At 47.1% G+C, this 24,097-nt stretch overlaps 1 protein-coding gene across 1 annotated transcript in view; it reads left to right on the top strand.

The window, feature by feature from the left end:
• ARHGEF6 (Rac/Cdc42 guanine nucleotide exchange factor 6) overlaps nucleotides 1–23,547 on the top strand; it is a 29,672-nt gene extending 6,125 nt beyond the window's left edge. Inside the window, exons 3-22 of the mRNA XM_015832473.1 lie at nucleotides 4,242–4,326; nucleotides 6,824–6,951; nucleotides 7,567–7,768; nucleotides 9,314–9,384; nucleotides 10,696–10,790; nucleotides 11,455–11,550; nucleotides 12,225–12,347; nucleotides 12,424–12,562; nucleotides 13,129–13,188; nucleotides 14,000–14,146; nucleotides 14,391–14,477; nucleotides 14,763–14,841; nucleotides 15,726–15,865; nucleotides 16,358–16,483; nucleotides 18,056–18,076; nucleotides 19,161–19,254; nucleotides 20,446–20,535; nucleotides 22,135–22,234; nucleotides 22,918–22,972; nucleotides 23,296–23,547. Of these exons, the coding sequence (XP_015687959.1) occupies nucleotides 4,242–4,326; nucleotides 6,824–6,951; nucleotides 7,567–7,768; nucleotides 9,314–9,384; nucleotides 10,696–10,790; nucleotides 11,455–11,550; nucleotides 12,225–12,347; nucleotides 12,424–12,562; nucleotides 13,129–13,188; nucleotides 14,000–14,146; nucleotides 14,391–14,477; nucleotides 14,763–14,841; nucleotides 15,726–15,865; nucleotides 16,358–16,483; nucleotides 18,056–18,076; nucleotides 19,161–19,254; nucleotides 20,446–20,535; nucleotides 22,135–22,234; nucleotides 22,918–22,972; nucleotides 23,296–23,436 (2,079 nt within the window). The 3' untranslated portion in view covers nucleotides 23,437–23,547. The remainder of the gene's footprint in view (nucleotides 1–4,241; nucleotides 4,327–6,823; nucleotides 6,952–7,566; nucleotides 7,769–9,313; nucleotides 9,385–10,695; nucleotides 10,791–11,454; nucleotides 11,551–12,224; nucleotides 12,348–12,423; nucleotides 12,563–13,128; nucleotides 13,189–13,999; nucleotides 14,147–14,390; nucleotides 14,478–14,762; nucleotides 14,842–15,725; nucleotides 15,866–16,357; nucleotides 16,484–18,055; nucleotides 18,077–19,160; nucleotides 19,255–20,445; nucleotides 20,536–22,134; nucleotides 22,235–22,917; nucleotides 22,973–23,295) is intronic.
• Nucleotides 23,548–24,097: the final 550 nt, after the last annotated feature.

The raw sequence follows: 24,097 nt of genomic DNA, 5'->3' as shown, positions 1-24,097 counted from the left end.
TCGGTTGCTCTCCCGCCAATAACGCTGCCAAGCATATCACGAAGCCCCTCTGCAGAAGGAGGGAGGGAGGGGGGCTGTCTGGGCTCCACTCCAAGTCCGGTTGGCTGCCAGGCTGGGCAACAGGCAGGCGACTATAGAGTGGCAGGGAGTTCCAACGGAGGCCCCCATTGAGAAGTTCGCTTGTGCTGGACTGAGCACCTACCTCCTGGGTAACGTAAATGACATTTGGCAGCGCCGTGGCCGTCCCTTCCCTTTCTCGGGCTTCGGTCGACAATCCGAAACCGGCGGCCTCTTCGCCACCGAAACTACCGTTTCGTGCCAAGGCAGCTGCAGCCAGGCCAGCCCCCCCTCGTCCCCTCCCTCCCTCCCACCGGCTAGCCGTGTTTGCAGATCTGGGGCAACGACCAGTTGCTAGGCCGATTTCCAGCGGGGGTCGTGGTGGCGCTCAGAGTCTGCCTGCCTGTCCGACACAGCGAGGTTGTTGTAAAAAAAGAGAGAGAGAGAGCGAGAGCGAGGTTTGCTGGCCGTCGCCCGGTCCAGGGAGGCCCGGCAGCCCGGCAGGGACTCGGGAGCATCTTCCCCACCCCACGGCCCGGGCTGGGGAGTTGAGCGGGACCCCGCGAAGCAATCTATCCGCGCCCCGGGGACGCCTTGACGCGGGGCGGGGGGAAGCGGCCGGCTCCGCAGAAGGCCGGGCGCTCCCCGGCAGGCGGCGCGGAGGGGGCGCTCCGGAGCATCGCCCCTGCCTGGCTGGCTGGCTGGCTGGCTGCCTCCCGCTCCCGCCGCCTGTCACTTCCCCTGCTTTGCGCCGCCCGCCCGCCATCCAGCTCCGGGTCAGGCCGTCCCTGCCCAGCGGGGCTCCCCGATCGCAGGCAGGCAGGCAGGCAGGCAGGCAGCGGCGGCCGGGCAGGCGGAGCGCAGCGCTTGAGCCACCGGACGGACGGACGGACGGGCGAGCCAGCTCCGGAGTCTTCCTCCTCCTCCTCCTCCAGGCTGCGCGGTCCCGTCCACCTCCCCTCCGCCGACTTCCGCGCCTCCGACCCGGGCAGGCGCTCCCCGGTGCGCCCCGGCCCTGCTCTCTTCCTCCCCGGGGCCTGCAGGGTTTCCGCCGCTTCCCAGCGCAGGTAAGACGCTTCCTCCTTCCTTGGCCAAGTTTCTGTTCCCGGGCGACGAGGCTGAGCCTCCTCTGGCCCGCTTTCCGGGGCGCCCGGAGGGTCCCCCGGGAGCGGTCGGCTGCGGCGGAGCTCTGCCCGCTCTTCCCTCTCGGCCGGCCCGTCCGCAGGAGGAAGGGCCCTGGGTCTTGCCATGCCCTCTGGATGTGGAAAGGGGAGCCCGGTCCCCCCCCCACTCCACATCTGGCGCCCTCTTGCCGGATGCAGCTGCGTAGAAGAAGCCCTGGGTGTCTCCAGATGCAATTTGCAGGGTGGTTGGACATCCAGGCCCATCACCCACTCATAACCTTTACTCTCCCTCCATCAGGGGGGGACTTCCAGCTGGCAGAGCTCCTGGCCCTGCTTCATGATGGGCCACGTGCGGCCAATGTGCACTCTTGGAGGTCAAGTTGGGAATTCTGCTGTTCGTCCAGAAACAGCTTAATGATTTCTCTGCCGTAACCAAATTGCTTTCCTGGAGAAAATTGGCAGAAGAAACCAGAGGGAGACGCAGAGAAAGGAGGCTGGGGGCCAGGGCTAGGTCCTTCTGTAAGAGCAGGCGAGGGGATTGGCCATGGAAAGTTGGAAGGGGCATCAAAACCCTTGAAGGGTGAAAAAGTGGCAATAATTGCACAAGGTGTTTGGCTGAGGGTTGCACAGAGAGGACTATCCGGAGGACTCTAGACCAGGGCTCTCCAAACTCCATGACGTTAAGACTTGTGGACTTCAACTCCCAGAATTCCCCAGCCAGCCAAGTCTTAAAGCTGCCAAGCTAGGAGACCCCTGCTCCAGACTCTAAGCCAGGAGGAACTTGTTTAAGAGTGGAAGGGGGAATCCACACATTCAGTGGGGAAGTTCCACCATGATTTCAGTTCTGCCTGCACGCGCTTGGTCGGCCTGCAAGTTCTGGAGAACGTCAAAAGAGTCTCTTTCTTCCTTCCAGGTGGGACTGAGTGAGGCATAGCAGCTCCTGCCATAAGGTGCTTCCTTTTGTGGCCCTGGAGACCCCAATCTGCCACTCCCCTCCCTCCTCTTTTCTACCCACTCTGCTTTCCATCTCAGAATGCGTGGGCATTTCCCCCCCCCCAACCATCTAATCTTTCTTTTTCACTTCTGGAAAAAAAAGGAACGCAAAGCTTTTGTATGGATCCGTAGGATAAAAAAATTGGGCAGACGCTTCTCCTCTTTTGGCTTGCTTTTGAAAGCATCCCGTCAAATGGAGAAATTGGTTTTAAGGGAATTTGGCTGCTTATGCAGATAGGTAAATCAGTGAAAGTTCTTTAGATCGATTGCAAAGACGTTTCTGACTATAAATTAAGATAAACCAATTAAGGCATTCTGGGCTGGTTTGGATGGGATCGGATCTGAATTGGATGTGGACGTGATGCAATTTATAACCAAGAGTCTGGGCGTGATTAATCCCTTGTAGGTGATGATTCTGCCATAAATATAGGATACAAATAATATGTTACAAAAAAAGAGAAAGGGCTTTTTTCCAAATTGTGCATATAGTGGAATGCCTGTTATGAAATGATGCATGCCACAGATGGTGTCCCTCCTCTCCCCCTTTTTTTTAAAAGGGCTCCATTTTTTCTCTCTCCCAAAGGCCGTTCCTTAGTAATTTCTACTGCTTTGGCACATTCTATCCTGATCCGTCTTAATAGGAGAAAACGTAGAATAGAGTGGAAGGGACTCCAGAGGTCCAACCCCTTGCTCAAGCAGGAGACCCTGTACCATTCTGGACAAATGGCTGTCCAGTCTCTTCTTGAAAACTTCCAGTGATGAAGCACCCACAACCTCTGAAGGCCAGCTGTTCCATTGGTTAATTGTCCTCTCTATTGGGAAGTTTCTCCTTAATTCCAGGCTGCTTCTCTCTTTGGTCAGTTTCCATCCGTTGCTTCTTGTCTTGCCTTCTGGTGCTTTGGAAAATAAGTTCACCCCTTCTCCTTTGTGGTAGCCCCTCAAATACTGGAAGGCGGCTTTGTTTCTGGTGGCATCGATATCTGAGCGCATGTTTTATATTGTGTGCTGTCTTGGGTAGATAATCATCTTGGAAAAATGGACTGTACTTGTTTGCAAAAATACAATGGGTTTCAACGCACAACTCCCTCCCAGACCATGCACTGATCCTGCCACAAATCGGACCACATGAGCAAAATACCCCATTGCTGCAGCCTCTAAATTAAAGCCCCAGAGATCTCTGGTGGTCAAAGTGCCGGAGAAGATATGAGCCACAATCCAGGATCATGGAGTGGCACAATTCCCTGCCAGATGATAATTTGGCCTTGCAAAGAGCTGCTCAAACAAACAAACTCCTGTTCCCTCTTTAGAACTCTAAATTACAGTCTTCAGGTCACAGAATCGCCCTTGGCTTGGCCCAGTATGTAAAGAAAGCCACAGAAGCGTCGCGTTTGGGGGGTTCAGCTGCAGAACAGCTGACGTAAAGGGAAAAGTTGCTTTTAAAATTTAACTCACTGTAGTAAAGCAGGGCCGGATCCTTGCTTGAAGATGGTGGAGCTGCTGTTTTGGTTTAGTGAACTCTGCATAGCTCTACTTTAAGGAGCAAAATGCACCAGAGCCAACTGGTTGCTATCAGAAGAAGAAAGAAGAAGAAGAAGAAGAAATGCAGGAAATTCAAACAAATCTATACCCACCCCCCAAATGAAAGCCAGAATGGTGCAGTGTTAAAAGTATTGGGAATGGCTGTTTGATTTGGCTGTTCGTTTTTTCAGAAAATCCCGGCATGCTCCACACAGGTGGTCGAGGATTCTGGGAATTGAAGTCCACACATCTGGAGGGTCCTTGGGCTGGGAAAGATGGGTTGATAACTAAAAAAGTGAAGGTCAGGGGTGGCCCAGCAGTCCTCGTTGCTAGCCAATATCTCTAGGAAGCTCTGCAAGAGGGCCCTTCCTGTAGCCTCCAGCTTTAGTAACAGCTATTGCAAGGTGCAAGGTAGACTGCCCCTAAACATGGAGCTTTGCTTGCTCACAGCCACTGAAAGAGCTCTAAATGTTTGGATTGCGTTTCCTTAAGGCTGCAAAGGTTGACATGACATTTCTTCTCCCCCCCCCCCCCCCGTCTTTCTCCCAGCTGTTTGATGCCCACAATCTCTACTCCGGAGAAAATTTCTCCAAGGTACTGACTGCCCTTTCTTCTCTCAACAAAGCAACTGAAGGTAAGCGGGGAGAAAAAGGGGGAATGTCACAATATTTTAGATTAGATTAGATAACCTTTATTGTCCTTTTTTTTCCCCTGTGGGCACAACGGCACACATTAAAAATGAAATTTAGTTGCTTGCTCTCAAGTGTACACCTACATAACACACATATAAAACATACTATATACAACATATGTATAGACCTCTGCCCTTACATATAAGTAACATACAAATATTAGCCACTGTCCATCTTCCTGCATACGTCTCTTGCCTTCGTTTCCCGGCTTTGTTCTGAGCTCCAGAGGTCTTTCTCCAGGCGGCAGCTACTAAAGCCAACCGTGGCTAGTTTCAGAAAGCTAAGCAGAGTTTGCAAGCCACCACAAGATCTCAGGGCTGTCGGCCAGCTCTGGGGGGGGGGGGGGGGGGGGGGGGGGGGGGGGGGGGGTTGGGGAAAGATTGAGAGAAGACAGAGGCAAACTTTCCATGCTGTTGCTAAATAAAAGCCAAGGATTGGTCCACAGAGGACTCACGAGTCAAGCTAGACTTGAAAGAGACTTTATCTTGACAATGTGGGGCATGTACACACACACACACACACACACACACACACACACACACCAGCCTCATCTATTTGCAGAAGAACAATAGAAGAAAATTTGTACCTTTTGGCTGTTCCTATAGAAACTGGTGCTCATTCCTTTTCAGAGATGAAAGTGTGACCCAGTTTTGTTCTTTTCCCATATCCTATCTTGTAGGTTGTTTTTCTTTTCTTCTTCCTTCCTTCCTTCCTTCCTCAAAATTAATCTTTCTTTTTTCTTCCCTCCTTCTATCTCTGTCTTTCCTTTTTTCTTCTTTCCTTCTTACCTTTCCTTCCTTCCTTCCTTCCTTCCTTCTTCCCACCCTCAAATGAGTCTTTTCTTTTCTTTCTCAGCATTGGACTGCTAATACAGTAAAATGCACATGTCAGTAGTTTCTCTACTGTTTCTCTACTGCTTAGATCATTCTTGGAGGATCTGGCAAGGATCCGCTTAACATGATATGGTCGGGCTGGTAATGCGCAATGAAATCTTTATTTAAAGCTAAAAGCTTTAGGGGATGCAAACAGTGGAATACGGCTGAACAGATGCTCGGTTTTAACAAGATTCAGAGCAAGTTGAAGAATATAGAAAAGGATTGAGGCTTCCTAAGCATATCTAAATAGATTTTATGTTGTCCTGTGTGGTGTGAAACAGATGCCAGACCTTCAAAGAGGGTCCCATCCTGTCCCACCAGTTGTGATTTATATATTTATATCTGTGGGGGTGGCAAGAACATCTTGTGATGCTGAATGAAAAATGTTGACAGTTATAATTTGATGCCTGAAAACAGAAACAGATAATGCGTCTTTTCCTCAGGTGGTGATTTATTTCTTGGCCACTCTGTTCTGATGTCCATTTCTTTGATGGATGGATGATGAAGATAGATAGATAGATAGATAGATAGACAGACAGACAGACAGACAGACAGACAGACAGACAGACAGACAGACAGACAGACAGACAGACACAACATGGATGGATGGATGGATGGATGGATGGATGGATGGATGAAGATAGACAGACAGACAGACAGACAGACAGACAGACAGACAGACAGACAGATAACATGGATGGATGGATGGATGGATGGATGGATGGATGGATGGACGGACGGATGGATAACATGGATGGGAGGAGGGAGCCAGACAGACATAGATACATGGATGGATGGATGGATGGACAGACAAACGGACAGATGGACGGATGGATAGATGGACCACTCATCTTAAAATGGTTAAAATTGGGAAACGCTGCTTTAGTGAATTCCTGCCCGGAACAGGGCTGGACTAGATACCTCTCCAACTCACGCAATCTGTGACACCAGCTGGTTGACGGAGAAGATGGCGCTTGGATGCCACACTTATAAGCCACCCACACTTTCCTCCTTCCGAAATGGCTCGCCATATGATGCTGAAAGCTGTTCTACTTAGCAACCCACTTTCTCTTCGGAAGGCTGGGCAGGGAGCTTTTTCTCAGCCCCAGCATAGAGCCCTTTATTGCTCTGTTAAAAGCCCCAACAAATGGTCCCACAACAGCCGGTGAGGCCCCACCCCACACTTCCCCGAAGGCAGCCACCCTCAGTCCCACCAACAAAAGCCAGCAAGCAACAGAACAAAACCAATTCGCAAAGGCAGAGAGGAGGTCCAAAGAGAAGCTCGCGGGGCAAGGTTCGTTCGTTCCCCCTTTAGGAAGACCCAGGTGTGAGATTGTGGTCCAGGAATCAGGCCCCGTTTAACTATGATCTACTGGCTGGGGAATTCTGGGAGCTGACATCCACCCACCTTAAGATGGTTAAAGTTGAGAAACGTTCCTCAGGGAGCTTTCGGTTGGGTTGCAAAGGATGCAGGCTTTCATTTGAACCATTGCAGCTCTTTTTCTAGCCTCAACCCAGCAGGGGTTATTTCCTTCCGTTTTTGACCTCTTCTCCTTTTTAACAGATCCAGGAAGTTCTACCAGGAAGCCATGTTCTCAGCTGCCTTCTCCAGCCCCCGGTGACTGCCAGCCCCTGACCCAAGCCGCCTCGGCTCGGCCATCAAGAGTGTTGCAGAGACAGTCAAGAGTCGGGGTATGTTTCAACGCGATCCCACCCAGAGCAGGGACACCCAGTTTGCACCTTCCTTCACTACCCTTGGGTCTGTGGCCTTCCCAGGTCTTTCCTGCCATCGCAGGGGATGTACAAGAAACGGCTTAGGAATTGGATTTAATTAATGCAATGCTGTTTTAACTGAAATTCATCATAGTTTAGGTTTGAGCTGGCTTTGTCTATTCTCTGGGAGGCTTTTTTTATCCCTCTTCTCCTAACCTATTCCTTCTTAGCGGCTGGCCTTGCCACGGCAGGCCAACTCAAGAATAATATGCCATCCTAAAAATGTGTTGGATCAGCACAGGAACTAGCGAGCAAGGGTCCAAGGCCTGGTGTTAACCTGGCGCACCAGAATAGTTGTACAGCTATATGGTAAAGGAGGAATTTCCTAGTTCAAACCCAACTCTTTTGGAGAAGCTGTCGGCTTCATAGTTTCAGCCCTTCCTGACATCGGTTGACCCAACAAAGCATCTTTCTTCTGCTTCTTCCTAACAAAGTTGCCTGGGTGATTCCGTCTCTCACCTCTTCCCAGCACCCTCCTTTAGTCTTTCTCTTCTGGAACCAACCGTCCTCCTCCTGATCTCACTTTGTGTTTAGGAGATGACCGAAAACGGCAGTCACCAGCTGGTGGTCAAGGCTCGGTTCCAGTTCAAGCAGACCAACGAAGACGAGCTGACCATCAACAAGGGGGACATCATTTATGTCACCCGCACTGAGGAAGGGGGCTGGTGGGAAGGGACCCTTAATGGAAAGACGGGTTGGTTCCCCAGCAACTACGTCAGAGAAATTAAATCCTCCGGTAAGACATTTGGTGTTATCGTTCCTATCATTGTGGAGGTTTACATTCATGTGTGTTGTTGTGATGGCATTTGCTTGGATATTTTTGTTTTCCACGCCCAGATAGGTTTGTGAGGTCTGCTAAAAAGTACATAGCAGCCTATATGGGTTGCTCATTCTTAACATAGTGTGGCTTCCATAGGTAGCTTTATGTGCTGTAGATTCTTTCTGCATTGTGAAAAAAGCCTTCTCTTTCTTCTCCTCCACCTTTCTTCTCCTCCACCTCTGCTTCAGTCTCCTCCCCTTACTCCTTCTCCTTCTCCTTTTGTTTCTCCTCCTCCTTCTCCTTTTTCTTCTCCTTCTCCTTTACTTTCTCCTTATTCTCCTCCTTTCCTTTCTCCTTCCTGTCTTCTCCTCCTCCCCTCCTCCTTTCTTTATTGCTCCAATCCCTCCACCACATCAATGTTTTGTGTTTTCAATCTCTCCTGGTGAGGAGTGGAAATGCTGCCTGTTCCTCTTCCTCTAAAGGAAGAAAAAGTCAGTTTTGGTTTTACAAATGACGATGACAAAGTAAGATTGTATGGATATTCCTTAGGGTTTTGCCCTGTGGTCAACTGAGTCACACACCAGGGTGGAACTCTGGGTCCTTTCTCTGAAATTGAGTTCTGTCTCCAGGAAGAGGTTTCATTTGTTCCACGATCATTTCTCCTGGTGCTGGGACATCATGAGGTCTTGGCCCTTGGCCCTCCTCGCTTGTGCATGTCTTCAGAGCTTGCTAGAAATCCTACCTCAGTGGAGAACTTTCAAATCTATTCAGGGGTAGCGCTGCCATTTCAGGAAAGCCAATGATTGTGTAGGGAGCCTTTCCTCGGCCTTGGCACAGCATTCTTTGCTTATAATAGGTTTCTAAACTGAGGCTGTAATTTCCCCAGGGGAAGAGAGCCATTGCTCACGCTGGTTCTAAATTGAAATGTTCAGGGTTTCACCAGCAAAGGAGATTGTAAGACAAGATTTGTGGCTGTAATGGGTGAAACAACAATAGCAGTGAAAAGTTATCATGGAAGGAAGGAAGGAAGGAAGGAAGGAAGGAAGGAAGGAAGGAAGGAAGGAAGGAAGGAAGGAAAGAAAGAAAGAAAGAAAGAAAGAAAGAAAGAAAGAAAGAAAGAAAGAAAGAAAGAAAGAAAGAAAGAAAGAAAGAAAGAAAGAAAGAAAGAAAGAAAGAAAGAAAGAAAGAAAGAATGGCATTGCTTGGTCAAATAAGTAGAGTATCTAAGCTCAATCCCAGTTGGGGCACAAATGCCTAACTTATTCCCTGCATCTATCTGCTTCTAGAGTAGTTGATGCCATCCACCACTTCCAGATCCATACCTCCTGCTCATTTGGAGTGAGACTTTTAGTTGTAGTTCAGCACCCCAGGTTAGGGAAGGTTGCTCCAGGCGAGAGGGTGTTCTTCATACCTGTTCAGAGGCTCCACCTCTACCGTTGCACACCTGTAGGTGCCCTCTGTGTCCTCTTTTGGCAACATAAGTTCACTTCTCTCTAACCATTCCTTCTGTTTCTCCTCCAGATAAACTGCTCTCTCCTAAGGCTTTGAAAGGGGCTGAAAGTCCTCAATTTACCAAGAATTACTATGCTGTGGTAAGCCAAGTTTAAGCTAAACACCTGTTGAGCAATGGGGCTACAGGATCTGCCCTGGTTATGCTAGTTATCTGAATTCTAGACAGCTCTTCTCAATGTCAGTTTTCTAAGTTAAGGAAGGAGCTACCTTATCATAGCTGAGCCTCCTGCTTTTTCATTTGTTGAAGCCATGTTGCAGTTGAGAGCCAGAACATGGACATGCATTGGCCTCTCCAAGAAGTGTCTCTTCTAATGCTGATTCCCATTTTGAGTGTAGGTGGTCCACTTTCAATTGAAATGGAGAAGAGATTTCTGTTTTAGCCCCAGGACTTCCTTCTTTGACGTTAGGACCTTGGCATGTGGATGTTTGTGCCAGCAGGGATGTCGGAGGCTAAACGCATTCCTGCAGGGTGTTGTTAGGAAAGGACTTATTATTAGCAAGGAGAAAAAAATATATATTCTTAAGATAGCTCCCTCTTATGATCTTAACATTCTAGTTTTTTGGTCGTTTTATCGGGGGGGGGGAGAAATTCAACTTTTCTGCCATTTTTAATCATCCTATGCCAAAGAATTCTCCTGCCTCTTTTTTGGCTCTTACTTATTTACTTTGATGGAAGAGATAAGTAGCTTTCAAATTTCCTTCCAAAGGAGAAGAGAATTGCAATGACGTTCTTCTGGGGTAGCATAACGTTCTTGTGCTTAATTTTTGTCTTCTCATAACACAGGTGGATTCCAAATGATGAAGAACAGAGGTCTACATTTAAGGGAAATCAGTATTTCTCTGACTGATTCCAGTGATTATAAACCTGGCACGTGTCAGGCTATCAAGCATGAAGCCTGGGGCTTCATTACTTATCAGTATTTCCCAACCACCAACATTTTAATATTTCTCCTGTCCACATGGTTGCCCAGAAAACAACATAAACAACAGAAGTTGACCTCAAGTCAACTTTTCTTTCAAAAAGCTACACCCAACCAAAGTTGGGTTTGGTCTATGCTTGAATCGGAGAGTCAAGACTGTAGGCTAAATTGAGGTGTTGAAAACCATATCTTGGAAGCATGAAACGATAAACCACTTCTAACTGTTGCCAAGAAACTACACAGATATTGAGATGAAGTCACCAGCAGCTGAGCTGACTCAAGGGAGACTTTATTTTTGGCACTAACAGCATCCTTATCCGTAAACACGTGATGAGAAGAATTTCATACTCGTGAGCCTAGCCATGTTGATAAACACACAGTATGTTCACAGATTCTATCATTCCTAGGCAAGATACATTTGGGTCATTCCTAACATCCTTTGCATCTCCTGCTTATCATCAACTGCTACAGGTGCTTCAGAATATTTTGGAAACGGAGCGAGAGTACGCCAAGGAACTGCAGTCACTTCTAGGAACGTACTTGAAGTCTCTCCAGTCTTATGACAAGTAAGTAAGATTATTTGAGATGATCTCCATTAATGTGGAGGAGGACAGATGCAACTTCCAAATCCTAGAACTAAGGAGAAACTTCCTGACAGTTAGAACAATTAATCCGTGGAACAACCTGCCTCCAGAAGCTGTGAATGCTCCAACACCGGAAGTTTTTAAGAAGAGACTGGACTGCCATTTATCTGAAATAAATGGCTGTCCATCTTGGCTGTCCATCTAGTCCATCTTGGACTAGATGGAATGAAGACCATTTTCAACCTTCAACGTGCCTCTGGAGCCAAAATTTTCTTTCTCCATTGAGGATTCTAATAGAATAGTAGAATTGGAAAGGACCTTAGAGGTCTTCTAGTCCAATCCCCTGCACAAGCAGGAGATCCTATAATATTTCAGACAAATGGCTGTCCAATCTCATCTTAAAATCTTCCAGTGATGGAGCACTCACAATTTCTGGAGGCAAGTAGTTCCACTGGTTAATCATTTTTCACTGTCTGGAAATTTCTCCTTAGCTCCAGGTTGCTTCTCTCCTTTATTAGTTTCCATCTGTTGCTTCTTGTCCTGCCCTAAGGTGCTTTTGGAGAATAGCTTGATCCCCCCCCCTCTTCTTTGTGTCAGCCCCTGAGATATTAGATATATTATCTTTTCATGATATGCGTATTTCTAGGCTGAGCGCTATTGATATAGCATCTTTGCTTGGAAACGTGGAAGAGATCTGCAACTTTCAACAGACACTCAGCCTAGCCCTGGAAGAATGTGCTAAGTAAGTCCTGAATGTTTTCTCCATGGAAAATCTTCTTATTTAAAATCTTCTCCTGGGGGGGGGGAGGCGAGGGGGGAAGTCTAGCACAAGGAGGCTCCAGGTAGGCTGTGAGACCCTTAAGTTACTTCATTGATTTTCTCCACACTCTGTTTTGGACAAAACATTTTGTGTTTTATGGTGCTGTTGCTGTTGTAAGCCGTACAGGTAGTCCTCAATTTATGACCACAACTGAGTTCAACATTTCTGTTGCTAAGCAAGACATCAAGTGAGTTTTGCCCTGTTTTACGACCTTTCTTGCTAGTTGTTAAATGAATCACTGCAGTGGCTTGGCGGAAGGTCGCAAAAGGGGGGAAACACGCTGCAACCGCCACAAATATGAGTCGGTTGCCAAGCCTATGAATTTTGATCATATGAGCCTGGAGATGCTGCAACGGGTATAAGTCACTTTTTTCAGTGCGGTCGTTAAATGAATTGTTGTAAATTGAGCTCTGCCTGCATAGATTGGGACAGACTATTCATCTCTATGCATAAATGTCCCTTCTCCACCTTGGAGCAGCCCAGGAAAGTTATTTTCCCTCGGTCCCTGTTCCTCCTGGCTGAGACAGAGCTAACGTTTTAAATGCCAACCAACCGCTTCGTTTATTCCGTCTTCCTCCTGCGTGTATCTCCTACAGGCTTCCCGAACACCAACAGAAAGTGGGAGGCTGTTTTCTGAGCCTGGTGCCCCAGTTTGCGTCCCTGTACCTCACTTACTGCACTAACCACCCATCTGCGGTCAACGTCTTGACCCAACACAGGTAAAACTAAGGACGCACCAGACCCTGCCCAGTGGGTTGGTCTGCTTCTCTGTCCTCACGGGTGCTTCTCTTCCAGCGATGAACTGGAGAAGTTCATGGAGAGCCAAGGGATGGCCTGCTCTGGGATACTGACCTTGACCACGAGCCTCAGCAAACCGTTCACCCGGCTGGACAAATACATTTCCCTTCTGCAGGAACTTGAGAGGCACATGGAGGTAAGCTTTTAGGAAAGACTACTCATCCCTATTGGTTGGTTCCACCATTATTCAATGACCGATTCTTCTTCTTAGGGCTGTTTTTGGCTTTTTCCCCATGATTCTGTGTGGTCATCAAGGGTCTTCCTGGGTCTACATCCTAGTAGGTGAGCTCCTGGAAGGAGCCTCTTTCTCTAGACCACTCTTGGACCCCTTGCAAATTGATGGTTTGCCCAACCCTTGTGATGGTCCAAAGGGAGCAAGAAGCAAGCTACAAGGGTGGAGCTAATCCAGACCTTTTCCCCCCTGAAAGAAAGAGCAAAATGTCTTTCCTTCAGTTCACGCTATCCAAACGAGCAGGTGAACCATCCTTGACCACAATAGGCACAGTTCCAGGAGAGCATCTTGTTCCGCATCTGAAGGAAGTTCTTCCTTCTCATCGTTTCCTAAAACCGATGACCCAGTTTGTATCTCTGTACGTCATTTATTTCTCTAAGACCCTTCTAACCATCGTTCCCTCCGGTTCTGGTATTTTGGGAAGGGGAAAACAGCTTCTCTTTGTCTAATTTATCCACTTTTCCCCCTAGGAGGCACACCCTGATCACGAAGACATTTTGAAAGCCATAGCGTCCTTCAAGTCTCTTGTGGTAGGTCTCCGAGCAGCAGTTAAACAGCCCTCAAGGGGGCGCTGTTGTCCCAAGCAAGGTTTCAAATGTGATTTTTTTTTTTTTGTTTGTTGAGAAAGTGATTTTATTTTATTGCCTCTGTTGTTTTTTGTTCTTATAAGACAGAAGGTACAATAATCAACTTTTTTTTCCTCCTCAGAAAAGGAGCAACGTTTTTGGGTGGGAGAGGAAGAACTGAGGCCGGGAAGGAGGGAAGAAAAAATATTTGTTAAAGCAGGATAAACAAAATAATAATTGAAATGGAAGCACAGGGGAAGCCACAGCTCTTATCCGATGCTTTCCCTGATAATCAGAACTCATGAAAATTATAGCATAGATTTGAAATAAGATTCGAATCCTTGACCGCAATTGGAACCGGAATCTCCGTGGCTAAGCAAGGCAGCTGTTAAGTGAATCAGGTCCAATTTAACGACCTTTGGCCACCGTTGTTAAGCAGATCACAGGGTTATTCAACGAATCCGGCTTCTTCCATTGACTTTGCTTGTTGGAAGCTGGCTGGGAAAGTTGCAAATGGCAGGGATTCAACCTCTGGACACTAACTGTCACAAACATACGCCAGTTGCCAAGCATCCAAATTTTGATCAGGTGACTATGGGGATTCTGTGATGGTCATACATGCGAGGACCGGTTGTAAGATATGTATTTAGGCATGTATTCATGGTCTTGTACGCCATGATACAGCAGCCCTTTCCCCAATACACAAAACCACTTGGCCTTGGTCTGCCTCTCTCCCTTTCTACGATCCGCCTTGTAATCCAAGCTTCGTTGACAGTCCCAGTGCCAAGAGATGAGAAAGAGGAAGCAACTTGAACTACAGATCCTTTCAGAAACCATCCAAGGTTGGGAAGGAGAAGACATCCGATCCATGGGCAGCGTCCTTTATATGTCCCAAGTCATGGTCCAACCTGGAGGGAATGAGGTGAGATGGGTGGCGATGGTGGTGAGCAGGGCAAACCGTGAGGACCAGATGCTCTTTTCATTGTATTCCATTGTCCTCTTCTTGGTTCAGCCCACGTGGGGCCTACAGAAGCTCTATCTGAAAAGGTTTCCACTCACGGTTGTCACACACTGTGATGTAATGAGCATCAGACAATAGGGGGAACTGGAGGGAACTGTGCTCTCCACAATTCTTCATGCATCGTGCTTTTCTTCCTTTATCCCAGGAGAAAGAAGAACGGTATCTCATGCTTTTTCCAAGTGTTCTGCTGATGCTCTCAGCCAGTCCTTGCATGAGTGGATTCATGTACAAGGTGAGTGGGGTGCATGTATAATTGCAAGAATTAAGTGTTTTTTTTTCAAAGTAAAGCCCCCCGCTGTCTCCCCCCCCCAAATAAGAGATGTTTCTGCCCCAGTCATGAAAATATCCCATCTGAAATTTCTAGTTTTGGGTATGGTGCAGGTTTAAGCTAAAAATCACGATACATTTTTTTTTAATCGGCCGAGCAGTCTGTCAATTTCACATTGCAAGAATAGTGCTCAAGATTGCTCAGAATAATTTTCATCTCATGATTTTTTTTCCCCTCCTGGGGGAGCAGGGGAGGCTCCCCTTAATAGGAATGATGGTGACCAAATTAGAAGATCTGGAAGGAAGTGATCACGTTTTTGAAATCTCAGGTCGGTGTTCTTTCAGCAACTTAGATGAACTTTATCAGTTAATCCCGTGTTGGGTACAAACCAGTACCGTACTTATCAAACTTAAGATTAGAAACTGATGAGTGTCCAAGAGAATCTATTCATAATCAATCACGTTATTTATACTTAATAAATGTGATTAGTCCCCTATAAAATTTCATTCGGCCATCTTTAGAGTGCTGAGATTGATTGATTGAGCTTTTTGATGAAGGACAAAAAGCTAAAGGGGACACAGCTGTGCCAGGCCAGTCAGCCTTAGCAACTCTAACATGTCTGGACTTCAATTCCCAGAATTCCCCAGACAGCCATGCTGGCAGGGGAATTCTGGGAGTTGAAGTCCACACGTCTTTGAGTTGCCAAGATTGAGAAACCCTGATTTATAAAGTCATGGCTGATGAGGATTGTGTTCTGATCAAAGTCCCTTCTAGTCCAGAGTTCTTCCTTTCCAAGTGGCAATTGGATACCTTGGAGAAGATCACAAGCAGGATGTGAAGATAACATTAGTCCACCTTTGTTGCTTCACAGAAACTGAGACTCAGCAGCGAACTACTTCCACACTTGGAGGTGGCATCTAACCACCTTGAGACCCTGCTAGCTTTATCCTCCCGGATTTATCTAATAACATCTTCCTAACCTGGTCCCTGTTCAGTGACCCACAGCTATAATTTTGAGAATTTGTATGGGCCCCAAGGGCTGGCAATTCGGGGGAATAAAATCTAAACCATCTGGAACATTCGAAGATTGGTGAAAGGCAGGCTCATCCCAGGAAGCCACCTATAAAAAGTTTCATTTTTCATTCATTCTTTCTGTCACACGCTCTGAACCATTCTTCAGTCGAGTAATCTGGTTTGTCTTCCATCTCGCAGGAAGCATGGGAGACCGGCTCACGGTACACTGCAGTAGCAGCCACGATTTCCACGAATGGCTTGACCACCTGCAGAGGTTGACCAGAGGAACCACTTTCAGTGGTACCCTCTCGAAAACCCAATCTTGGGGTTCCCATTCTGTAAGTAACTCCCCAACTAACTCAAGCTGAGATACCAAGCAAATGTGGAAAGCTCTTCCTTTGCAGGCCATGCCCACGGACCCCAAATCCACCTTGACCCTGATCTTAGGGGACAATACGAGAAAAAAAATTGTCCTGCTTCCTTTCTTTCAAGGAGGCCCCACCATCTCTGTAGGATTAGGGCCACACAATTCACTTTTTTCCAGCTGGAACACTCCAAGGTCCTCCTGCTCCCATTTCAAACCATCTTTTTTGGGGGAGGAATAGAATGTTTGCATTGCCCAAAATTGGTCATTTTGTGGTGGTTTGATCCAAAGTTGCTAGGAAGCCACCAACGGGGTTCCACATGGCTGCCTGAAAAATCCATGGGCCAAATGTTCTTCACCTGTTATAAGAGTTGATTTAATTGTCACCTAGAGGAGCTCTGAGGTGATCAGACAGGTTGAAAGCAAGGAATTCAGTGAACTGCTGTTGTTGGTTTTTTTTCCTCAGACTTTTAGCTCTACTGGACAATTCCGTGGCCCACTGGAACCACCCCAGATCCTCAAACCCTGGACCTTGAGTTGCCTCCGCCCAGCACCTCCTCTCAGGCCATCGGTGGCCCTCAGCTATAAAGAGGTAATGTCCTGTGGCCTTTGCATGAGTGTGTCTCTTTGCTTATGGCAATGTGAAGTCGTGGTCCTTAACTCTGTGACAACACATTCCAGGTTGAGCAGCAGGATGTCACATGGGTAGAAACACAGCTACGGAGAGCCACAAGTTCCCACACAGTTGGGTGGAATGTAGGAAGCTGGCCTTAGCTTGCAAGTTTTGGTGCTCCCTGCCAGAAGGAAACCTCGTTCACCCCATCGTTGCGGTCCTTCTCTCAGCTGCCATACTCGTCCCCGTTTAGAAATAAATTTTGCAGATTGGTTGGCCAATTAATTGTCAATCTTGTTCTGTTTAATTGATAGACATAAAGAATTAATTCTCGGCTTGTTTGCTCAATGACTTTGGAGATTTTATTTCCTCCTGCTTTATTTTCTGGAGAGAAAGGGGTTAGAAGTTAAATAAAGATTCATTTCCATTCCAGAGTCGTATTTTTAGGGGAGGAAGATTTTCAGACACACTGCAAATTCCCCATCCCATCCAAGCTTCCTATTCAGTCCCTCAAGAGCTGCAATTTTGCTCATTTGAACCTCCAGTTTCAAATCTTTCATCGGCACCTTTTGACTTGGTTTTATTTTTATTTTTTAAAATCTCACAGAACCTGGGATCCCTATCAGTAAAACCGCTTTTAAAATTGGTGCTTCAGATTCATTATGGAGCCAGCACATTCTTCTCTTCCATTCAATTGTCATAAATCCATGCATTGTCAAAACACAACACTATGCAAATTTGGGCCCACAGGAAACGGGGGTGAGAAGTTATTTGCATCGGTGAGGAAACTTGTATCGCACACCCAGAACTCCGTAATTTTAGACAAAATCACCTTCCCTCACCCATTTTTTTGCTTTTGTGACTCATTTTCTGCACAAATCAAACCAAGATGAGATTTACTTCACTTGTATCACAGGTTTGGTACCTTCTTTCACCTGCTGCTTATCACAGGAGGGGGAAATACCTTTATTCCACCACCCCACTGACAATTCTCGCACTCCACTCAATTATTTTAGTTCTGGTCCTCCATGGATTTCTGGAGATGATCTTCTCAAGAAGGTCTGCTCTGAAGGAAGTCAGTGTGAAGACTTGGAACTCATAGAGATCAACCTCTGAAAGCCACTTAAGTGTTAGGTTAGGCAGGATTGTTGTAAGAGATGAGAACTTCCCAGAAGGATCCTGATAGTGCAGTTACAAATCTGATTTGGGGGGGGGGGTCCCACTGCTCCCCACAAAAATCCATGTGGGTAAGGCAGATTCTGATTATTAATGTGACAAAACTTGGATTAGTTACCTAACCTTTCGAGAAAAGGTAAGGCCTCACTTAACAGCTGTCTCAGCAACATATGTTTTGGGCTCAGTCGTGCTCGTAAGCTGAAGACTACCTGTATAGCCAGAAGGTTCCTCTTTGGGTTCAAAAACAAGAGGAGAACGAAGCCTAAATATCCTGTGATTTACTTCATTAGGAATGTCATAGTTTTAAAGTGTGCCTTTGATGGCCCCGCTCGTCTTTTCATGCTCACCTTTTTTTTCTTTCATGCTCCTTCCCAGCGGATGTCCTACATCTTAAAGGTAAGGTCAGAAACCTCTCTGCACCATGTTCCTTGCAACACATCGATGTGTTTTAATGAACAAGCAGGGTTTTCCCCCAGCGACAAGATTTGGGTTTGAAGTCATATTTTCCCAAAACTCATCTCAGTGCTGTTTGTTTGCACAGTCTGGCTACACGAACGTTTACTCGGTCGTGCAACAGAGAAATGCTTTAGCGGTCTCTGACTCAGGGTTTATTATCTGGGCAACCGATTGCGCTTGCACAGCACCACTCCTGGTGGTGGCTTATGGGTGGCGTTCTGTAAAGGAATTTAGAGAGGACTTAGAAAAGGTGGGAGTGAGCCGTCAGAGGGGGAGAATTTGGCACAAGGAGAGACTTGGACAAGAGATTACAAAGTTCAGAAGTGGAAGGAAGTTTGAGAAAGGAACTCAAAATAAGCCCCCTTGATTGATTTATTTTTTATACCCTAAGATGGGGCTTTCAAGATTGCTGAAGTTCCACCTTACTATAATAAAGAGTGTTCCTAGAATTCCTACAGTGTCTCTTTCTTGACCTGATCTTTGAAGTCTGTCCCAGTTTCTCTCTGTCCTGTTTTATACTACACAACATCAAGGCAGGATTACTTTGAGTTTCTTTCTCACATGTCTTTCTATCTCAGGACTGCATACAGTAAGCTCATCTAAATCCCTCCTCAGTGGCTGACTGATAAGTTCAGCTCTAAATCCTTTCACAAATAGTTACTTGCTAGACCTTCCATGCTAGAGTTCAAGGCATACCATTTATGGGATGATCAATCACCCACCACCTTACCTGGAAAAGATGCAACGTCTCTCTTATTGGTAGTTGGGCCAATGGCTCAGAAGAAGGACGTTGAGAGTTGTGGGCTAACACAATTCATGGCTACCAGATTAGCCCAATCTGCCTTGTGTCATGTGCCCAAACATGTCACCTATCAATACAATTGTTCAGCCCTTGGGTACTTACTCTGCAAACTCACAAATCTTTGAGTTCAGTTCTTGGTTAATTAACTGAAGCTTAGATGCATCATGAGTGGAGATTCCTTCAGCTAGGACATAATCCTAATCGATGGTTCTGTCTCTACAGGATGCCAGCAAGAGTCCAAAGACGATGAAAAAGTTCCTGCCCAAAAGGAAAACAGAGAGAAAGCCATCGGACGAGGAGTTTGTCATTAGAAAAAGTAGGTTGGCTTTGTGGTCCCTTTCGGTAATTGATTGTCTTAATGATGCTGTAAGGTAGAACACTCTGATGTTTATCCATGACATCCATGGTTAAAAATGACAGTCTCCTTCTATAGTATTTTATGACGTGCGTCTCTGCTAAAGGAGGAGAAACAAGCTTGTCTCCCAGGAAAAGCATCCCTGAAGGATTTAGTTTAATTACAAAATCAGGAGAATTAATATTTCCAGTCTATCTTCTATTAGTTCCGCCCCACCTCAAGTCCTGGATCCAGTTTAAGGTTATACAAATTGCAATGGGGGAGGTCCATGTAAGGGCAAGGAGAAAGACCAGGAGGTGCTCTGCAAGGAGATGTTGAGGGACCTTGTTAGCTGAAGAGAAGTTGACTTCAGGGAGATACAATAGCCTCTTCAAGGGTCCTGCAGGCAAGACACAGAAGTTACAAATGCAAATCTGAGTCTTGCATCCAAACTAGTTAAGCAACCAGACAGCAGGACCAAGAGAACCCAAAGGGATTATGGATTCTCTTCCATTTGGATGCATTCAGTCAGCAGCTGGACCACCATCTGTGAAGGATCCTGCATCAAGCAGGGATGCTGTGGATGGCCTTTAATGGGTCTAACAAAAGTCACCAGAAGGACACACACAGGATAGCCTTAAAACGATAAGTAAATAAAGAAAGCGAGGAGTGAAAATGTGACTTTGTGACTCATCAGTTTATTATCTTAGAAGCTTTTGTGGACCTTCATCAAAGGTCTTGCCTGCACTCTTGCAAAAGGAATGTGAAGGAGACCCCAGATCTATTGTGGGGAAAGGACAGAGGACACTAGATAACAATGAGACCCAGTGAAGAGTATCAATAGACAATGACCACTCCCTAGTCAATAGTTAATTAGTGGCCGATTGCCTCGCACATAAATCTGTTCAGCTTGAAGGACTCAAGACTCAAATACAGGCTAACAAGGGTGCCTCACTGGACACAAGACGAAGGAGGTAGTTCTTCTTCTAGCAAAATTGAGGATGTAGAGCAGGGGTCTTCAAACTGGGCAACTTCAAGACTTGTGGGCTTCAACTCCATGCTGGCTGAGGGATTCTGGGAGTTGAAGTCCACAAATCTTACAGTTGCCCAGTTTGGAGACCCCCTGCTCTGGAGTAAATCCAGAGCCTGTCCTTACATTCATTTGCTTTTCAGGCACAGCAGCCTTAGAGGAGGACGCTCAGATCCTGAAGGTGATTGAGGCGTATTGTGCAGGGGCGAGTTTGCAGCAGAGCATCACTTCAGGTCAGTGGATTGAAGCCAAACCAGGTGGCTCCCAGGGGTTCAAGATATGGCTGATGCCTTGGGCCAGGTCAAGCAGAGGACCCCTCCCTGGTGCCTGAAACCAGAGGAAGCTCTGATTTCTTTCACCACTTTTTCAGAGCTGTGCTGGCTGGGGAATTCTGGGAATTGAAGTCCACCCATCTTAAAGTTGCTAAGGTGGAGAAACACGGATTTAGACTCTTCCAACCTTTCTCTCGGGCCAAGGGAGGCAGGAGCAGAAAAACTCATTTCCCCTCTGTTCATTCTCTCTCACCAATGAAGGAGAATATTTGTAACTCGGGGTTGAAATGGCGAGAAAAGTCGTAACCTGGGGCGAAACTCCCTTAACCAGTGCCTCACTTAGCAGCATAAATCTTGGGCCCGATTGCGGTCGTAAGTCGAGGACTGCCTCTGTTGCGGCAACTGCTTTCTCCTCTCGAAAAGGAACAGAACAATCCGCCTGGCGCGGATGAGTCAAACCCCGAGCCTTTGAAATAAAGCTGACTTTTGAAACAGAGAGATGAAGGGAAAGGAAATCAAGATCAAACTGCAAGGCGACGCTTTTGACCCCGGTTCCTTCTGCCGTCCCAACCCACTGAGATGCTAATCTCCCAAGACACCCGTCACTCGGGGTGCTTTTATCGTCCGATCTGCTGCGCGCCTCAGAAAAAAAAACCCAGCTGCCTGGCACTTTTTGATTTTATTTTAATTTTTTTCGCTTCTTCCGAAGCCACGAGTGGAAACACAAGTCCCTTATCAGCGGGACTGGGGTGGCAGCGATAAATCAGTGCGCCTGGGAGGGGAGGCAGGAGGTGGCGGGGGGGGTTTAGCTGTTTCGTTGTCTTGGGCTTAGCTCAGCCTGGGGGAGTTGCAGGTTATCTGTGACATTTTATTCCATTTGCTTATTTATATCTCCCCCCTGTTATTATTTTTACAATAACTCAAGGCGGGGAACATATCCCACATACGTCCTTCCTCCTATTTACTCCACAACAACAACCCTCTGAGGTGGGTTGGGCTTAGGCCAGCTGACTTTCATGGCTAAGGCAGGACTAGAACTCACCGTCTCCTGGGGATTGGCCCAAAGTCACTCAACAGTCTTTAGTGCCGAAGGTGGGACTAGAACTCCCAAAGTCATCCAGCTGACTTTCATGCTAAGGCAGGATTAGAACTCATCTCTCCCGGTGGTTGGCCGGGGGTCAGTCAGCCCTCTATGATGCCAAAAATGGAACTAGAATTCCCAAAGTCACCCGACTGGCTTTCGTGCTAAGGCAGGAAGAGAACTCACCGTCTCATGGTGATTGGCCCCAAATCACCCAACCATCTTTTCTGCCTAAGGCGGGACTAGAACTCTCTGTCTCCTGGTGATTGGCCCACAGTCACCCAGCCAGCTTTCATGCCTAAGGTGAGACTAGAACTCACCATCTCCCAATCTCTACCCTGGTGCCTTCACCACTAGCCCAAGCTGGCATCAGCCTCCTGGGGGCAAAATTGCGTCCCAGATTGAGCTGGACCAACGTCTCGGTTCTCGGCTCACCAAGAGAAGCCGTTGTTCCCTGAATTGTCCACTCTCGTCCTCAGGGTCCCGCAAAGATTCAGTTCCCCAGGTTCTACTTCCAGAAGAGGAGAAACTAATCACTGAGGAAGTGCGGAGCAACGGGCAGACCGTGGCAGAGGAGAAGTGAGTGGCGCCAGGGGCCGGTGGGGGTCCGAGCCTACTTTGAAAAAGCCACAGCCAAACCTCGCGGGGGAAGTTCTCCTCCCATCTCCATGCAGCCTGGAGATTCCTTGGAGGACTTCCGTTCCTCCCATTGAGTCTTCTGCTGAGGACCAAAGCGTTGGACAGCAAGGTTGTGCTTCTTGGGAAGTCTTCTAGGGCAGAGGTGACCCACCTCAACATCTGTCCTGAAGGGGGGCCAGAGACACAATGGGATCCCATGTAGGCAAGATGGCGTCACCCTTGTAGGTGCCAATGGGTTGTCCTCCACCCTCCACCTCCAGTTTTGTTCTCTTTGTTGGGGGAAGGGTGCATGTTGACCCGGTCCTTACAGTAGCAAGAAAGGTCGTAAAATGAGGGAAAGCTCCTTTAACAAATGTCTCACTTAGCGACAGAAACTTTGGGCTCAGTTGTGGTCACGAGTTGAGGAGTCCCCGTAGTTTAACAGGAAAGCTGAGAACCATGAAATGAAGCACAAACCTAAAATGAAAATCTTTTTCAAATGTTAAAAGACTCGATGGGCTCGCAGGGCAAAGTTCTAACAACGAAAAGGGGGAAAGGAAATCTTTCGTGTCTCATGCTGATGGATTTTATTTTATTTTATTATTTTGTTTTATTTTTATTTGCCTTTTTCTGCTGTTTCCTAGGAGCCTTGTAGATACCGTCTATGCGCTGAAAGATGAAGTCAAAGAATTGAAGCAGGTAACCCAAAATAACTGCACCGGGCTGGGCAGCCTTTATAAACGGTTTTGCAAAAAAATAAAACAAAAACCCAGGTTGCAGTTAGGGGGGGGCCCTCCATAATCAAGTCTACTGACTTCCCAGTGGGTTGTTTTTTTAAAAAAAAATATTGTTTAGGTTTCTAGTCCTCATGGCAGCAGTGACCCGGGGTGTGTGTGTGTGATTTCAATTGCAGTCATAAGTGGAGGACTGCCTGCACCGCAAATACAGTTTATGGAAGGAAAATCGGAGAGCGTTTTAATAACAGGTGAAGACGGCTCCCCTTTTTCTCTCCCCTGCTGCAGGAGAATAAACGAATGAAGCAATGTCTGGAAGAAGAACTGAAATCCAGGAAAGATTTGGAAAAATTGGTCCGGAGGTTATTGAAACAAACCGACGAAAGTCTCCGGGAAGAAACGGGCCGCCGTTCCTCGGTGCTGGCCTGATCCCTCAGCCCCACTCGGGAAAGTTTGCAGCCACACACGTGTCTCTCTCGCTCTCTCGCTCTTTGGATGGGGATCACGCACGCCTGTTTCGCTTCTTCCCTTCGCTTCTTCTTGCGGAAAAGACAAAAAAAGAAAAAAAAAGCGCCCAGCTGCAGCTCCAGCTGTTTTTTCCTCGTCCCAAAAGCCCATTTTGCATGCTGTTCATGGGCGGTGAAGATTCGCTCCAAAACGGTCATTCCCAAAAGCCACAAAAACTTGTCCAGGACTTCTGAGATTGCATCTTGTCCTAAAGAACACACTCCTGGCGAGGGATGGGTCACCACTCAGAGTGAAGGTTGCTGAGTGCAAAATGTTTAGAGGAAATGCAGGAGGAAAAAAAACAACCAAGACGCCCGTGGCTCCTTCCGTTTTCTTTTCGGTTTTAAAGCCTGCTTCTTAATTTATTGAGTGGGAGGGGAAAGCAAACTTGGTTTCTTGAACGGCAACCAAGTTAAAAACCAAACGATGATTTGCACTTCTTTTTTTCAGGAAATCAGGAAAGTGAGAGCGAGAATTCCCGCCCTCTCCTTGAGACTGTGAGAATTCCCCATGTGTGGCCTTTCCGTAGAGGATATTATGCATGCAAAGGATCTCAGACTGGAGGAATTTGAGTCCTCTGGAG

This window comes from Protobothrops mucrosquamatus, unplaced genomic scaffold (assembly GCF_001527695.2).
Source record: "Protobothrops mucrosquamatus isolate PMUCROS unplaced genomic scaffold, P.Mucros_1.0 scaffold4, whole genome shotgun sequence".
NCBI classification, from domain to species: domain Eukaryota; kingdom Metazoa; phylum Chordata; class Lepidosauria; order Squamata; family Viperidae; genus Protobothrops; species Protobothrops mucrosquamatus.
This window is presented reverse-complemented; position numbering and strand designations above follow the sequence as displayed.